The sequence below is a fragment of the Gopherus flavomarginatus genome, chromosome 2 (genome assembly GCF_025201925.1).
Source record: "Gopherus flavomarginatus isolate rGopFla2 chromosome 2, rGopFla2.mat.asm, whole genome shotgun sequence".
NCBI classification, from domain to species: domain Eukaryota; kingdom Metazoa; phylum Chordata; order Testudines; family Testudinidae; genus Gopherus; species Gopherus flavomarginatus.
In genome coordinates, this window is record NC_066618.1 from 14,468,458 (window position 1) to 14,487,747 (window position 19,290).

Below are 19,290 nucleotides of genomic sequence, written 5' to 3' on the forward strand. Positions count from 1 at the left end.
TCGGTCTAGTGGTGGGAGAGGAGGTTTCCAATAAAGCTTTTAACTTATCATTTGAATCTTTGAGAGAGTCGAGTTTCGATTCTGTCCATCTACGATTTGCCTCTTCCCACCATTGCATGAAACAATTGACCTCTCCTTTTGCCAATTTAGTTTTATATTGGCCGAGTTTGTCTTTTAAGACATCTACTCAATCCTTGTCCCAAGATCCTAACAGTGGCCACTGAGTTTTGGGGTCTCTCTGAGTTAGCCTAGACCATTTTTCCAGAAACTTACAGGAGTCCAGACCCTTCTTAAAATACATAAAATGAGCCAGAGGTCCTTTAGGGAACTGCTCCGGCTTAGACGTCTGGTTAGCCACACAGGACGACTTCACACACCAATCACACAAGAAGGAAATTAGGGTTCGTCAGAGCGATGCCCAGTGCAACACACAAAAGGAGCCCACAGGCTACTGCCTCAATCGCCCTTGCTTTCACACTAAGGGTTTTACCCAAGGTGCGGTGCGGCTGCAATTGTGCAGATTTCACTCACTCAGACCGTGGGGACAGGAACCCCTTGGTCGGCCGATCCCCGGATGGAAACGGCACCCAGACTCAAACACTCCACAGGGAGGACGGATAGACACAAAGACAGGACAGTCCTTAGTCCGGACAAAACACAGAAATAATTACCTGACCAGATTCCAGATGTCAGATCCCGGGATCCCTACCAGAACAGAGTGGGAACCAACAGGTTCGATGGCGTAGACTTCACTGTGGTCGTGCGCCTTTCCATTCTAGTGGAGGACCGCTTGGGCCAAGTGCCCAGGTGCTGGCTGCCACGGTCGTCTTACAAAAATGGTCAGGAATCACACAGCCCCAGTGAAGACGGTTGCCATCTCAGTGGAACCTCCAAATTGTCAAAGTTAGAATCAGGACTCACAATTTGTCAGACCACTCTGTTTATTAGCGCAGCACTCCGCAAATAACACCCAGATAATGTAAGTGGCCATGCAAGGCCCAAACAGTCTTATTTATACAGATAAAAGAGCAGGAATTAGACAAAGGGACAAAGAAAGCAAAACAATAAAATTCACCTGGGGCACAGCATGCATATCCTATTTCCTTACTAACTGTTATGGATCTAAGGCTAATACTTCACCAATTGCCCTTAAACGGTGCAATTGTTCTATGTTAATGTCTGTATTCCTGATACCTGGATTGCAACATTCCAACAATTTTGCTTAAAGGTACAGACAACATTTCTTTAATCCTTTCTATTCTTACAATATAATTCATTCTACTTTCACACCAGTCAACTTGGTTTTATTGAACTTAGGAATTGTCAAATGAAATTGATATTTTTTATGAGATTACAAGTTTAGTTGATAAAGATAACTGCGGTAATATGATATATTTGGATTTCTGAAACGCATTTGACCTAGTACCACAAAACATTCGGATTTAAAATTAGCATAATACAATATTGAATGCACGTCTGTATAGCGCAATTTCGCTTATAGCGCAGGATCACGCATGGATCCCAAATTCAGTTAATTACATTAGGATCCATGGTGTGGATCCCAGCGCATGGATCCCGAATTTAATTAATTACATTGGGATCCATGGTAACACGGTCCCCGCTATAACACAGTCCCCACATTAATGCGGGACTGCTCATGGATCCAAACCCTCGCATTCAAGCGGGGGTCCAGTGTACATCTATTAAATGGGTTAAAAACTACCTAAATGATAGATTTAAAAATATAACTGTAAATGAGAAATCATCATCTGGCGGATTGTTTCTAGTGGAGTCCCATAGAACTTGGTTCTTATCCCAACACGGTTAAATATTTTTATCTATGGTGTAGAAGAAAATATAAAATCATAGTTAAGAAAATGTGCAGATGGAGTAGTAAATAATGAAGACTGGTCACTGTGACAGAGAAATCTGGATTGCTTGGTAATGAGTGCAATCAATCAAGGTGTATTTTGATACAACCAAACTCAAGGTCATAAATCTAGAAAAAAAGAATGTATAGGCCATAGTTTTGGGATGAGAGCTGTATCTTGGTAAATAGAGACTCAGACTGGGACTTAGGGGTTATAGTGGATGACTAATTGAACATGAACTCCTAATGCAGGGCTGGGATTCCCTCTTTAAGAATATAAGAATGGCCCTACTGAATCAGACCAAAGGTCCATCTTGCCCAGTATCCTGTCTTCTGACAGTGGCCAGTGCCAGGTGCCCAGAGCGAATGAACAGAACAGGTAATCCTCAAGTGATCCATCCCCTGTCACTCATTCCCAGCTTCTGGCAAACAGAGACTAGGGACACCATTCCTGCCCATCCTGGCTAATAATGGACCCATCCTCCATGAATTTATCTTGTTCTTTTTTGAACTCTGTTATGGTCTTGGCCTTCACAACATCCTCTGGCAAGGAGTTCCACAGGTTGACTGTGTGTTGTGTGAAGAAATACTACCCTTTATTTGTTTTAAACCTGCTGCCTACTAATTTTATTTGGTGACCCCTGGTTCTTGTGTTATGAGAAGCAGTAAACAACACTTGCTTATCTACTTTCTCTACATCAGTCATGATTTTATAGACCTCAATCATATCTCCCCTTAGCAATCTCTTTTGCAAGCTGAAAGTCCCAGTTTTTTTGATCTCTCCTCATATGAAAGCCATTCCATACCCCTAATCATTTTTGTTGCCCTTTTCTGAACCTTTTCCAATTCATCTCTTTTGAGATGGGGTGACCACATCTGCACACAGTGTTGAAGATGTGGGTGTACCATGGATTTATATAGAAGCAATATGATATTTTCTGTCCTGTTTCTATCCCTTTCTTAATTATTCCCAGCATTCTGTTTGCTTTATTGACTGCTGCTGCTCATTGAGTGGATGTTTTTAGAGAACTATCTGCAATGACTCCCAAGATCACTTTCTTGAGTGGTAACAGCTAATTTAGACCCCACCATTTTATATGTGTAGTTGGGATTATGCTTTCCAATGTGCATTACTTTGCATTTATCAACATTAAATTTCATAGAACATCAGGGTTGGAAGGGACCTCAGGAGGTCATCTAGTCCAACCCCCTGCTCAAAGCAGGACCAAGCCCCAGATTTTTACCCCAGTTCCCCCAAATGGCCCCCTTAAGGATTGAACTCACAACCCTGGGTTTAGCAGGCCAGTGCTCAAACCACTGAGCTATCCCTCCCCCCCATTATCTCTCAGCTGCCATTTTGTTGCCCAATCACCCAGTTTTGAGAGCTCCTTTTGCAGCCCTTTGAGGTCACCTGGGTCTTAACTACCTTTAGTAATTTTGTATCATCTGCAAATTTTGTCACCTCACTGTTTACCCCTTTTTCCAGATCATCTATGAATATGTTGAATAGGATTGGTCCCAGATTAAGAGACTAATGAAATCCTTAGATGTATAAACAGTGGAATACTGAGAAGAAGTAGGGAGGTTATATTAACTCTGTATACTACTACTACTATTAGTCACCCTGATTTTGAGGACATTGACAGTTACAGTTTATATTAATAGGTGTTCGCATGGCTCCATAGACCCGTTCGCATGGCTCCATTTACCACACTGACCTGACCACAAAGCCATTTGACTGGTTTTGTTGATTGAGCTGCATGTAGTTTCTGTGCTTCCAGCTTCTCTACTGTTCCTCTCAAAGTTTTGGAAACCCACCCTTACGGCATGGCACCTTGCAATGCAGTCAGTTGCCAATTGCTCGAAGATTAAGTTGGAAATAGTCATCTTGTGCAGATTTTGTTTCAAAGTATCTTTGAAGTGTTTTATTTGCCCTCCATACTTCTAGTTCTTGGAACTCGATTCAGAATATAGAATTTATTTTGGTGGATAGGTCTAAGGCATACAAATTACATGACTAGTCCATCTCGATTTGTCACAAATCAAATGAGCCTCAATACCAACCAAACCAGCTTTTGCCAAGACTTCTGTGTTGGACACCCGGTCCTGCCATTTATGCCCAGAAGTTGTTGCAAGTATCACAAGTGGAAATTCTCAAGCTTTTTAATGTGCCATTGATAACAGGTCCATGTTTCACACTTATAGAGCAATGTCATTAGGACAACAGCATTATACACTTTGATATTTATCTGTAGACAGATTCTGTGTTGCTTCCAGATTCAGTGATAAAGATGACCATGTGCGGCTTTGGCTTTCTTAATTTGTGCATCTGTTTTGTGATCAATTGTTGCTCCATTATTAAACATGCTGTTGAGATAAGTATACTGTTTGATGGTTTGGAGCATGGTAACTTCCAGGCTTACTGATGAATCTTGGTAAAGTTTTTGAGGAACAGGCTGGAACATAGCCTCAGTTTTGATGGTAAAGCCAAAGTTCCAAGCTACCACAGCACAATGGTTTGTAAGATCTCACAGTGCTGCTTCAGAGTGTGCCACCAAGGCAGAGTCATAGGAATAGAGCAATTCCTGGATCAGTGCTGCAACCACCTTGTATTTGCACATAGATGAAAGAGATTAAAAAGGATGCCCATGCAAAAGCATGAAAAGATGCCATGGAGAGCTTCCTTTGGCACCGCAGTGAAGAACAAACCAGAAAGGCTAGAAGCGAAGAGACATCCATGCTCATAATTGGAAATGGGTCTTTAGATCACCATCACCAGACTTTTGGGAGGCTCCCTCTTCACTAATGAGACCACTACTGAAATATTCTATCACATTCTGGTGTTTTTACTTCAAAAAGGATGTTGAAAAATTCAAAGAGCCACAAGAATGATTCCAGAACTGGAAAATATGTCTTATTTCATGAGACTTTAGGAGTTCAATCTGTTTAGTCTATCACACTGGAATTAAGGTGCAAATTTTGAAGAGGGCAGTTAATCTTTGCAACAGTTAATCAAAGGTTGTGGTGTGGTCTGTATCACATGAAGTCTTTAAGTCAAGATTGGATGTCTTTCTGGAAAAAAACTGCTCTATCTCAGTCACAAGATTTAGTCTTACTGCAGGAACTACTGGGTGAAATTCTGTGGTCTTTCTTATGCAGGAAGTCAATTTAATGTATTACAATGGTTCCTCCTGGCTTTGGAATCTATAAACCTGACCAGAGTTGCTGCTAGTCATATACTTCTCATGCTGATTTGTGTTAGTATTGCAAAGCATCAATGCTTCTGAGTTCTGGTCCCTAAGTGCACATATGCTCCATGTGCCCAGAGTCAGAGAATTCTTGCAAGCAGTATCCATTGGTTCACCCTCGCCCTTGCCCTTGCCCTCCTCATGTTTCCTCCTGAAGGAAACTACAGCTCCTTCTTACTGCTACATGGCCTGGGTTGGAAGTTCCAGTGTCCAGAGCTACTTTTTCATCATTTTTCTTCAAGTTGTAAATATTTCAAAGATTGCCTTTAGTGCACATTATACATCAGGGGTCGGCAACATTTCAGCAGTGGTGTGCCAAGTCTTCATGTATACACTCTAATGTAAGGCTTTGCATGCCCGTAATGCTTTTTAAGTTTTTTTAGGTCTCTCTATAAGTCTATAATATATAACCAAACTACTGTTATATGTAAAGTAAACAAGATTTTCAAAATGTTTCAGAAGCTTTATTTAAAATTAAATTAAAATGCAGATCTTATTAGTTTAGTGTGATCCTTGCTCTTGCTTTTCCTTGCTGAGTTCTCCAGTGTCTGGTGGCACGTATTTGGATACTTTAAGCTGCACACAGGCTTCTCAGTGATCAGTTGATAACCAGCTGGCAGGAGGCCAGCGGCTGGAACCCCAGATTGGCAGCTGAGGTGAGTGGAGCTGGTGGCTGGTAGGGCTGAGCAGGGCCGGAAGTCTGGACGCTGTCTGGCAGGGGGCCTGTGCTGGAACGCCAACTGGAAACAAGGTGAGTGGGGCTGTGGCGGAGACCCTGGCTGGCAAGGGGCCAGCAGCCAGAACCCCAGAACAGCAGCAGGCTGAGCGGGTCAGCCCACCCATCTCTGGGGTTTTGGGGGTAGACTGAGCATCTCCGCCCGCCGTTGCTCTGGGGTTCCGGCTGCTGGCTCCAGCCAGCTGGGATCAAAGCCCGCTGCCAATCTGAGGTTCCTTCACCCAGCCCAGCAGCGGGTGCTGAGTGAGATCGGTGGTGAGACCCCAGCTGGCAAGGGGCCAACAGCGGGAACCCCAGGGCTGCAGCGGGCTGAGTGGCTCAGCCTGCCCCACGTGCCATCAAAAATCGGCTCGTGTGCCACCTTCGGCACATGTGCCGTAGGTTGCCAACCCCTGTTATACATAATTCTTAATCATTTTAGTATTACATAATTCTTAATCATTTTAGTATTTTTAAATATTTTTATCACAGTTTTCTAGTTAGATTGATTACCTGCTTTGGGAACACTTTGCACCCCAACCCCCATTACAGGTATTGGACTATTTCCAGAATGCTGAGCTTCAAAAAATTGTGTCCTGCCTCAACTCCTTCTCAGTCAGTGACAACCATCAGTGCTGTTTGTACTGTCTTGGGAGACACACGTTGCAGTTAGGTGCAATATTTGCCACTCTCTCCCTAGAAACACCCATGAGGCATGAGAATTTTGACTTAAAAAGCATCTCATGGAGAAGGCCATGAGGCCACAGTCAGACCAAGGCTGAATGATCCCCTCTTGTACATTGGCCTGAAACAGAGAGTGCACTTCCCACCATGAGGACTGGCTCTGGTGCAAGGGAATCCATACCCACAGACCCTCTGTCAGCATCTCATTGGGAAGGCAGAGAACAGGTCTCCCTCTAAGCCTGCTTTGAAGATGATCTATAGGACTCTGCCTAAATAAAGCAAATCTGCTCATTCAGCACCTGATAACTTAGCACATCCTAAGTCCTAGGGCTGTGACTTAAAAGCCCGTAAAACCAGGGCTTTATCAGTACTGGACCCTGTACCAGTGACACTATCACTTGTACTGTCCAAGCCCAAAACACCAGGATCCATCAGTTCCAGCACAGCTAGAGAGTCAGCTGCCAATGGTGCCGTCACTGTCTCATCTACTGTCAGCACAGAGTCTCCCTCCGCTGATTCTGTCAGCATGAGCAGTTTGGACCCCTCACAAGCTAGGGAGGACAGAAACTTAAACAACCCTAGAGGATATTTTTTCCTTTTCCCAAGCCTCAGTTTCTCCTGTCTTCTCTCACTGGAGAGATTTTGACTCCACCAGGAGCTGTTACCTATGACAGAGGTCTATCCCCTCTTCCATCTAGCAGTTGTGTTTTTCCTCCATCAGAACTGTGAGTACTGCTGACAGATATGGACTCAATTTTCTCTTCCTCAAGAGAATCTGAACCACCTGAGGAACCATCATCTCCTCAGGACAGGAGACAGGAGATACAAAGCCTCCTGGTACCAATCTAGTTAGGGCCTTTCTTTGCAACACAGATTTCTTTAACCAAATTCAAGCTAATTCAATTCTCTAATTTTAGATTTATTCTACAGTTCAGAATTATTATTTGTAGATGAATATGAGAAAGGGTTAGAGGAGAGGTGGGCAAACTACGGCCCGGGGGCCACATCTGACCCTTCACGTGTTTTAATCCGGTCCTCCAGCTCCTTCCATGGAGTGGGGTCTGCCCCATTCCACGTGTGCCATGGCTCTGTGCAGCTCCTGGAAGCAGCAACATGTCCCCCCTCTGCCTCCTATGAGTAGGGGTAGCCAGAGGGCTCTGCACGCTGCCCCCACAGCTCCCATTGGCTGGCAACCATGGCCAATGGGAACTGCAGGGGTGGCACCTGTGGACCAGACAGAGTGCAGAGCTGCCTGGTCTTGCCTTCATGTAGGAGCTGGAGTGGGGACATGTTCCTGCTTCGGGAGCTGCTTGAGGTAAGTGCTGCCCAGACCCTGCACCCTGACCCCCTCCAGCGCCCCAACCCCCTGCCCTGGCCCTGATCCCCCTCCCACCCTCCAAACCCCTTGGTCCCATCCTCCTGCACCCCAGAGCCCACAGCCCTGGCTGAAGCCCAAACACGCACACCCCTGCCTCTGCCCAGAGCCCCCTTCCACACCCTGAACTCCAAATTTCTGGCCCCACTCCAGATCCCGCAACCCCAGTTGGAGGCCCTCACTCCCTCCTGCACCCTAACCATCAATTTTATGAGCATTCATGGCCCACCATGCAAATTCCAACATTTTCCCACCCCTGGGTTAGAGAGTAATTATGGTTCAGTAAGAACAGGCATGTATACTCCATTTCATTCCCTAAGAAAAAAATATAACATTCAGGCCATATCTACTATCATCTATTCAGTAAACCCCTTTATTCCATTTACCATTTCTGATGTGATTACTAATCTTAATTTCAATTCAATCTACACAGGTTTCATTGGTAAATGTTAGCAATGAGGAAGAATTTAAAAGAACAGAATTATGTGCCACCCTAAACATCAAGTCTTTCAGAACCCTGAGGGCATTGAGGCCCCTCCGAGCCTTATCCAGATTGGAAGGAATAAAGGTATAGATAACTATTTTCAAAGAACCATAGGACTGGAAGGGACCTTGAGAGGTCATCTAGTCCAGTCCTCTGTACACTATGTGCCTTTGCAATGTGTATGTCTTTCATGCTGATCACAGTCAAACTTTCTTTACAGAAAATGTAGTTGATTCTTCTTTTCTAAAACCAAATCAAATTTTTTTTAAAAAAAGAATCCTACTTAAATTAAATATATAAATTATTTTAAAAGGAATATTTAACAGATCCAAATTGGCTTTAAAGATGCCAGCCACTATAAAGACCTAATTTATGAATAGTGAGAAGTTGATAGATGCAAAGATGAAAAAAAAGTTCTCAAAAATCATTTTTTCGGGAACATGTTTTGGTGATTGCTTATAACTACATTTCTTTTCCACTCCCTTCATTTAATTTATTTCAGGTAGTTGTGTATGCCCTGGTAGGAGCTATTCCTTCCATCATGAACGTTATGCTTGTCTGCCTTGTTGTCTGGCTCCCATTTAACATCTTTGGAGTGAAAGAATTTTGTGGAAAGTTTTGGAAATGCACTCCCCTATCAAGTGATTTGATTGATCAAATTAATAACAGAAATGACTGTGAAATCCATAGTCACAGGCAATCCTTAAAATGGGAGAATGCTAAAGTCAACTTTGATCATGTTGGAATGGGGTACTTAGCTCTTCTGCAGGTGGTAAGTTCTATTACAAACACCTTCTTTTGCAGGGAGATGTGTTAGGCAGGCATCCCAGTCATAGTTGTACTTTTATTTATCCTGATAACCAAAAGTCAGAATGTTTAACTGTGAAAATGATGTCTATTTGAGCCGCTACAACCATTTAAAAACCCTGCATTGTAACTGCATGTTTTGTGTTGAGTGTAGGCATTCCCAGGGCCATATTTTATCAAATGTGTTTTAATCTTCTAACAAGAGTGCTAAACCTGAGACAGTTTGTATTTTAGTGGGTCTGAATCCACTTTTGTTTTCTGTATTCTAATGTTAAATTTAGCACAGATCAGAAAAAATGTAGCATAACCTATGTTTTCTACCTAGTTGTATTAATACGGTTCTGACTATTGTAGCATCTGAACACTTCACAAACAGTACCCCAGTGAGGTCGGGAATTATCATCATCACTGTACAGATGAGGAACTGAAGCACAAAGATTTAGTGACCTGCCCAGGGTCACAAAAGAAGTCAGTGATAGAACTGAGAACTGAATCCAAGTTTCTTGAGTCCCAATCCGATGCCTTAATCACAAGATTATCCATCCTCCCAGTGTGCCATTATTACCCAATATTCCAGTAAAAGACATTAGTGGTACTAGTAACTAGTAAATGAGACTCTTACCCTTTTAAACTTTAAATTTTTAGAAAGTTCATAGATCTAAAACTGAAACCATTTAAAACATTTAAAGTATACCCTTCAGTGTTTTCTACCTCTGTATCTCACCCAGGTATAACTCACTCCGGCCCCCACAACCCTTCCATAGTTCTTACAGAGTTGCTATAGTCTTCAGGAGGGGAGTGGCATTCTTTGATCTGTTGGCCTCATTATCTCTGTCAGAGTTGTTCTTCCCTCTTTTATACACTAACCTGGCTTACATTTTTAGTGCTAATTCTAAAAATGGGAAATTTGTAAATAAATAACTTAGTTTTAAAATATTTGAGGTTGAAAGCTTGTTTCATGGGCTTCCATAATTGTTAATTTCCAGATATTCTAATGTTTGGGGTTTTATTAAATGTGCAGCATTTTTTGTTACAGATAATATTGATTTTAGGTATTCGTGAATTCCACTGAAACATACTTCCAACCTGAACTCTTTAATTTTGTGTATGTGAATAACATTTCACCTTAACATTGTAGAATTCTTTCAGCTCATTTAAACTCACTTGAACCCATGATTTAATTTTAAAACACTGTGCTTTTGACTTTAATGAGAATAAATATAATACATTTTTCATAATCATGTGCTTGTTATTTTTTCTAGGCAACTTTTAAAGGCTGGATGGACATTATGTATGCCGCAGTGGATTCACGTGAGGTATATAATCAAAATGAAAATTTTCTGTATTATAGCCATTGTCCCCTTTTTAGCTGTGTGTTGCACTTTTCAGTCTAGTTAGATGTATCAAGATGAAAATACCAGTATGTGGACACTCTAAAAAAGATAAGGAATTAATAGACATTGGAAGAGTAAATACTCAGAGGATAGATTAGCGACAACATTGTCAAATTTGAGTACTGTCATACAAAACCCCTTCTACATTAAGAGAATTTTAAGGGCCAGGTTGTGTAAAATGATGTATGGTCCTGTGGTAGTAACAGAGTGCAGCCCCTCCAGGGAAAGGTCCTGGAGGAATTGCACCAAGTTCCTTCTCTCTCTCTCTTTTGTGTGTGTACAATAAGAGTATTACTGGTACATGTTTAACACATATGTTTGCAGCTCTTCACCACCTACATTCATACACTTCCTTTTTATTCCTTATTCTCCTGTGTTGTTTCCCACTCTCTGACCTAAATTCAGTCCAGCTGACCTCATTCGCACTCTCTTCTTTTTGACTCTCATTTACTTCCCCTCTTTCATTCTCTCAAGCCCTGTCTAGCAAAATACATAGTATTTAAAAACATGTTAGCTGTTTGTGGTCAACCCTACAGGAGCCAATATATTTTTAAAGGCGTTAAGCCCTGTCTACACTAAAAATGTTTTTAAACACAATTTATATTCTTAGTCTAGACATGCATAAAGACTCTCCCAGTCTCACTCCCTCTCACAAGTAGCCATTCACTCATGAGCATGAAAACATCTGGCTTCTGTACTGCTTACTGTAAAAGAATAGCTCCTGCACCACACTACTCTACATCCACACTTTCCTTCTCCTCAAGAAGCCAACAGCCCTTGACTTCTCTACTCCAATTCTGACAGACCAGACTGTGCATTTGCCAAGCCCAGAGAGTGACTGAGCATGCTCCATCCATGGGCTTTTGTCCCAGTAAAATCCTTGATGTGATTTGTGATGAGCGATGGCTTCTAAAGTGGTGACTAGGAAGCCATGCTACACCTATGAAAAGCAATCAGTCATCCCAAACAGATATCTTGTGCATTCAAAGGTACAGGTGATGAGCTGTTTGGGGAAACATTAGAGAAATCAGTAGCTGAAATAGAGAGATCTAAACCCTTACTATTAAAGCCAGCATAGCAGTCTGCTGGCCACTACCATTACCAACGGCATTCAAGAAAGGATTGATGCCTTAGCAAAGAAAATATTTGGAGCAGTAGCTGACAAGGAAACCTAGATAAATTTTCTTTACAGATCAACAAATTTCTCAGCATGATAAAGACAAAATGAGCATTTATGTTTGAGGGCTTACAATGTGTATGCAAGACTCTTCCTTCTGATCTGTCCTTTACATCCAGAATCTTATGAAATAGCTGGTAGAGTCACAGCAAGGTTCAGGTTGAAAGTTATGCATCTATATGCATTCATGGACAATATGCCAATCAGTGCCCTGTCTAGAGAAAGAGATCTATACATAACTGTCCAGCTGCTGGAAAAGATTTATACTCACCATTGTTCAAAATCAAGAACTTTTAAAACTCAATACGGAGAATTGCTCACCCAGAGATCAAAGGAGGCATGGCTGTGGCTATAATTTTAACATCCTGGTAAAAATATGCAAAGATCCAAAACTTTATTGCATCAGCCATTTCCTGGAAGTTGCCAATCCATAGCTAGTTATCTCCAGTGGTTAGGATTGCTGATGTCTGGAATCTTTTTCATCCTGAGTGAGATTTCCTAAAATGTACCTCCAGAAATTACTTGTGAGGACATGGAAATAGTCACCTGAGGCAATGCAAAATTAGATGTTGTTCCTGGATGACATCCAAATTTACTTCTGTGGGGAGATAAGTACAAACATGCTGAAAACCAACCCTTTTGTCACTGCATGCTCATTATGGAAGCAAGCCTTGCAGGGTGGGGAGCATTCCTGGAAGATAGATTTCCAAAATCTGATTTAGTTAACTTTGTCAGCTCTATCAGTGATGTATCTGAACACAATCATCAACATAGCCATATGGGATTGAATCAGTGGTCCATTGAATCCAGTATCCAATCTCTGACAGTATAAGCTGCTCCAGAAGAAGGTGCAGGGCACCACATATTAGGCAATTATGGTGCTCACAGGGGAAGTTTCCTCCTACCAACCATTAAGAGATTGGCTTATGACTGGAGCATGAGTGTTTTATATCTCCTCCAAAGCAAAAGGTCAAAGCTTCTCTGTGACAATGAAAATAATGTCCTGGCCAGAGAAGAATCTGCTCCCTTTTAGGACAGTTCACAGAAAGGATACAGAAAAAGGATAAATGAGATTTAAAGTCTCCTTTCTAGTCCTCCACTGGCCCAGAAGGCACCTGTTGCACCTCTAGAAAAGACCAAGTCTTTTTGAAGCAGGGACATCATCATCTGGATCTGGAACACCTACAGTTAACACCCCAGGCATTGGAAGAGAAGTGTACTTCAGCAGGGATTCTCCATTAACCTTACTGATACTTTTTAGTATCCAGACAGAACTCAACCAGAAAATTTCATTCATTGAGCTGGTCAAATTAAGTTTCTGATATGAGGGGAAACAGAAAGCTGTCTGGGGTAGGGATTTCTCTCTTTGTAAAGTGCCCAGCACAACGGAACTCTGACCTCTAAATGCTACTCTGTTAAAATATCATAATAAATAATAATAATAATTAATAATAAATAACCTGACCGCAAAGCTTTGGTGATCTCAGCTACACTACAGTTTCTTGAGGATGGTTGATTGGAGTCCTACAACTAAGTACCATAAAACAAGGAGAAATAAACAGCCCTAGTAGAATTCTTTAGGTAGGCACATCAAGCACCACATCTGAGTATACTCAGGTGTCAAGATTAATCAGAATGACAGATGAGAGAAGCCTGGGCTGGACTTTATTGTTGCCATTACCTCCGAAGACGGGGTTTGGAATTAGTTCCCCTATTCATGAGGAAGCTACACTTCACTGAGGCATCCACTGATAGGAAGGTGTTATTAATTTATGATACATAATTTATTAAATCCCAAAACTGTTGGTTTATATGGGGAGAATTCTACTTCTGTCTATTATTCTACTCCAATAATAATTAAAACTCTGCTTAACCTTTCCACATTACTGCTGTGATTCATTCCTCACCATTTCCCATTAGTGATGAGTGAGCAGAGAAGCTGTGCAGCAGAATGAGAAATATCTTACTTAATAATTTTCTTTTGGTTAGCAGCTTCTCTCCTTATTCAACTCACCCTGGTAGTTTGATAAATGACTAGAATACAATTTGTAATGAATGGAATTTTTTCTCTAAGGGGAGACTTAGACATATAAATGTCATTAAGGTAAATTAATATTTTATATCAAGGTATTGTCTTAATGCTAATAATCACTTGCTGAACTGTTTCTAAATCTTTTAAAAAACTTCTGATGGCCTGAGCTGAAAGCCAGGGCTTTGTCCTGAATTCTACAGTATTGGAGCTCCTCCAGATTCCACAGATTCAAGCATTACCCATTAGTGATGAATGAGGACAGAAGTTGCTAACAGAAATTTATCTGAGGAGAGGGAGCTGACCCAGGAATTGGTTGGGCAAAGAGAAAATGGGTCAAATGTGGAGCTGGTAGAGGTGACAAAGGATATAACTGGTGCCTGTGAAAGAGAGGGAAAGTTGAGTGGGAAGAGCCAGAGGAGAATAGAAAGGGTGGAGAAATGAACTGAAATAGGGGCCTTGTCAGAAACATGCCTTTACATGTGCACTGTGTTTGTAGAACAGTTTAATAAAGTCCAAACTTTCCCCCTTCCTGGGATTTGATTTTATTAAAAAAGAGAACAAAGAATAACCCAAACCTTCTTCCCAGCCTTGATTGCTTCCTTTAGTTCTTCCATCAGCACTGCCTGTCTCAGTGCCCTATATCCTTTCTTTAGTAACTTGCCTCAATGAGTCTGCAAAACCCACTTAATCTCAGCAGGACCAGTACCTGATAGCAGGGTGGGATGTTTCAGGAAATCAATACATAAGAATGGCCCTACTGGGTCACACCAAAGGTCCACCTCGCCCAATATCCTGTCTTCAGACAGTGGTCAGTGCCAGGTGCCCCAGAGGGAATGAACAGAACAGGTGATCGTCAAGTGATCCGTCCCCTGTTGCACATTCCCAGCTTCTGGCAAACAGAGGCTAGGGACACCATTCCTGCCCATCCTGGCTAATAGTCATTGATGGACCTATCCTCTATGAATTTATCTAGCTCTTTTTTGAGCCCTGTTATAGTCTTGGCCTTCACAAAATCCTCTGGCAAAGAAGTACTTCCTTTTATTTGTTTTTAAACCTGCTGCCTATTAATTTCATTTGGTGACCCCTGGTTCTTGTGTTATGAGAAGTAGTAAAGAACACTTCCTTATCTAGTTTCTCTACACCAGTCATTATTTTATAGACCTCAATCATATCTTCCCTTAGCCATCTCTTTTCCAAGCTGAAAAATCTCAGTCTTATTAATCTCTCCTCATACAAAAGCCGTTCTATACCCCTAATCATTTTTGTTGCCTTTTTCTGAACCTTTTCCAATTCCAGTATATCTTTTTTGAAATGGGGCAACCACATCTGCACACAGTATTCAAGCTGTGGGCGTACCATGGATTTATATAGAGGCAACATGATATTTTCTGTCCTATTATCTATCCCCTTCTTAATTATCCCCAGCATTCTGTTTGCTTTTTTGACTGCTGCTGCTGCTCATTGAGTGGATGTTTTCAGAGAACTATCCACAATGACTCCAAGATCTCTTTCTTGAGTGGTAACAGCTAATTTAGATCCCATCATTTTATATGTATAGTTGAGATTATGCTTTCCAATGTGCATTACTTTGCATTTATCAACATTAAATTTCATCTGCCATTTTGTTGCCCAGTCACCCAGTTTTGAGAGATCCCTTTGTAGCTCTTTGCAGTCTGCCTGGGTCTTAACTATCTTTAGTAATTTTGTATCATCTGCAAATTTTGCCACCTCACTGTTTACCCCCTTTTCCAGATCATTTATGAATATGTTGAATAGGACTGGTCCCAGAACAGACCTTTATGGGACACCACTATTTATCTCTCTCCATCCTGAAAACTGACCATTTATACCTACCCTTTGTTTCCTATCTTTTAACCAGTTACCAGTCCATGAGAGCACCTTCCCTCTTATCCCATGGCAGCTTACTTTGTGTAAGAGCCTTTGGTGAGGGACCTTGTCAAAGGCTTTCTGAAAATCTAAGTACGTTATATTCACTGGATCCCCTTGGTCCACATGCTTGTTGACCCCCTCAAAGAATTCTAGTAGATTGGTGAGGCATGATTTCCCTTTAATAAACCATGTTGACTCTTCCTCAACAAATATGTCTGACAATATAGTTCTTTATTATAGTTTCAACCAGTTTGCCTGGTATTGAAGTCAAGATGGCAGGCCTGTAATTGCCAGGATCACCTCTGGAGCTCTTTTTAAAAATTGGCATCACATTAGCTATCCTCCAGTCATCTGGTACAGAAGCTGATTTAAATGATAGGTTACAGACTACAGTTAGTAGTTCTGCAATTTCACATCTGAGTTCCTTCAGAACTCTTGGGTGAATACCATCTGGTCCAGGTGACTTATTGCTGTTTAATTTATCATTTTTTCCCCAAATCTCCTCTAATAATACCTCAATCTGGGACAGTTCCTCAGATCTGTCACCTAAAAAGAATGGCTTAGGTTTGGGAATCTCTCTCACATCCTCAGCTGTGAAGACTGATGCAAAGAATTCATTTAGTTTCTCTATAATGACCTTATCGTTCTTGAGTGCTCCTTTAGCACTGGGATCATCCAGTGGCCCCACTGGTTGTTTAGCAGGCTTCCTGCTTCTGATGTACTTAAAAAATTTTTTGCTATTACTTTTTGAGTCTTTGGCTAACTGTTCCTCAAATTCTTTATTGGCCTTCCTAATTGTATTTTTACACTTCATTTGCCAGTGTTTATGCTCCTTTCTATTTTCCTCACTAGAATTTAACTTCCACTTTGTAATTTAACTTCCACTTTTTAGAACCCAACATGGGTGGGTGAAAGGAAAGTAAGAAGTAGGAGAGCAGAGTGCACAGGGAAGAGGAAGAGAAGAAAATTAAGAAGATACATAATAATAAACTGAAGTAAAATTGCTTAATGAAAAGAAGCTGCTAAGGAGCAAGAAGTAGATTTAAAAAACTCAAGCAAAACCAGGATCACAGAAGAAAAAAAAATCCATAACTGGAAAGAGATGGGTGCCATGTAGTTAGACAATAATGAAGAACAACTTAAGGATATTTTAAAAATGTGTTAGAGAAAATATATAAGGAGAAAAGGAACAAAAATGAGCCAAAACCAGGTGTAAGATGATAAAACTATTTAATTAATTCAATTAAAGTATGAATTATCTTTAATGAAACAGTCATTTTATACACCTTTGAAAAAATGGACATGGAGAATGAGATTTTCAAAGGCACAAATATCATTTTGGTGCATAACTCCTGTTGACTTTCATTGGATATGAATGCCTAGCTGCATTTGTGCCTTTAAAATATCCTCCTGTGGCATTTCTTCCTACATTGTGTCATATATTGACTGGTTGGGATGTTGGGTATTAAGGAAATTCTAGGAAGATAATATTGAACTTCTGTGCATTTATCTGAACACATAGTATCTATCTGCCCTGATGATATGCATCCTAGGCACTGACTAATCCATAGGAACTGACTAATGTATTTACTGTCAATTATTTTTGAAAAATAATGGAAAACTATTTAGGTATCAGAAGAATAGAAAATTGCAATTGTAGTGCTAACCTTCAAAAAGGAAAGAAGAGTGGTTTTGGCAACTTTTGTCATTTAAGATTAGTTTTTTATTCCTAGCAAAATAATGCAACAGGTATCGAGAGACAAACATTGTTATTGGGTTCCCAGCAGATAACATACTTGGATTGAGTGTAACGAAAGCATAACTTCAGGTCAGCATTAATATTTTTTTGTTTAGATCAGGATTTTATGTTATATCTGTATCTGTCTACGTCTTCATTTGTGCAGACCTGTTATACTTGTGCTTGCAAATGTAAGTGTATAAATGCTTTTAAACAATCGGGCCTTCCTGATGATAAAAGGATCAATTATTACAAAGTTGAAATGACAGCAATTTTTCTGACAGTTTTTTCTGTTTATTTATTTGTTATAGGTAGACCAGCAGCCAAAATATGAACACCGTTTATACATGTACTTGTATTTTGTGTGTTTTATCATGATTGGATCTTTTTTCATGTTGAATCTCTTCGTTGGAGTTGTTATCAAAAATTTTAACGAACAAAGGGAAAAGATAAGTATTGCATATCAACTGTGTTTCATAGCCCTAAATAAGCCCATCAGTCCTGTGACTGTTGAATACTGTTGAATTATAAACACAAGTCATGGTAGGACTTTGGCTCATCTACAAAGAATCAAAGGGTTATGTTTGTTTACTTTATTTACTAACACCTTCCAGGGTCAATATTTGTAAAGGCTGAGCTGAGAAACCTAGCATTTTGTTATAAACAGTCCCTTCCCCCAATCTGGGTCCCGCCTTTCCCCCCACGACTCCATTCCCCACCTGTTCCAGATCCCTGCTTCCTTCATCACCACTATTCCACCCCGCACTTTCATTCAGGTTCCTAGTTCTCCCTCCAAAACAACCTCCAGGTTCCTGTTTCCTCTATCACTACCATTCCCACCCCCCATACACACTCACCCTCCCACCTTGCAGGGTCCTAGAGCCTGGGCTCCAGCCCAAGTCCAAACATCTACACTGCAATTAAATAACCCCTTAGCCCAATCCCATGAGCCTATCAGCTGGCATGGGCTAGTGGCAGGTTTTTAATTGCAATATAGACATACCCTTAGAGGTGCCCAGGAGTTGTGCTTAGTTTTCCCAGATTACTGGGTGGGAGCTCGAGCTAGTTCTATTTTCTGTTGTTTAGAGGAACATCTTACTCAGCCCTTGTTGCTGCTGACCACCTGGCAGAAGGGTTACATTTTGGGGGGCTTGTCCAGGATACCTGGGACAATATGCTTTGCAAGCACATTTTGAGTAAGCCATTAATTTGGGAAGACATCACAACCTCAATTCAAATGGATGTGACAATAGGCAAACACCTACCCACAGTGTGGTGGACAGTGTTCTTTGCTGCAGTTTCTCATCTTGTGGTGTGAAAGTCCAACAAACTAATGTCCTTTAATACACCACTCCCCTTTCCCTGCATGGCACCACTCCCACAGTTGGCAGTCCATGGTCAGTGAAGACCCAGAGTTCAGAGCTGCATTCACAGGGAGGGGGCTCATCTCCCAGCTCGAGAGGGGGGCATGTTGAACAATGCCTCTGCTGCTGCCGCCACTGCAACTAGCTCACAGCATCTGCTGCCACTTTCTACCACCACCACCAGGTGCTACTGCAGTGTCATATTCTGAGGTTTCACTGCTTAACCCAACTCTCTGTGATTTCAGCAGGCAGTGGGAAACCTCCAATGGCAGTGCAATTTTTTTGTTGCCTTTCACTTTTCCCACATAAAGTCTAAAATATAGCCCTTAGACTTGCTTAGCAGTGAGAACCACTCTAGGAATCACCAAACAGAACTCTTAAATGAGTCCAATCAGCTTTGTCATTAAATGCTGGAGAGGGGCAGGTCAAATGGTATCTAGTTCACTGTAGGCAGAGGCCACACCACCAGGTAGAAAAACCACTCCTCACTCACTCCCTTCTCCACTGGGATT

General features: G+C 41.3%; 1 protein-coding gene across 1 annotated transcript in view; it reads left to right on the top strand.

The window, feature by feature from the left end:
• The window catches only part of LOC127045480 (sodium channel protein type 5 subunit alpha-like), a 146,487-nt gene that overhangs the window by 106,885 nt on the left and 20,312 nt on the right, over positions 1–19,290 (top strand). Inside the window, 4 exon segments of the mRNA XM_050941523.1 lie at positions 8,326–8,460; positions 8,879–9,148; positions 10,446–10,499; positions 17,726–17,867. Coding sequence (XP_050797480.1) covers positions 8,326–8,460; positions 8,879–9,148; positions 10,446–10,499; positions 17,726–17,867 — 601 coding nt within the window.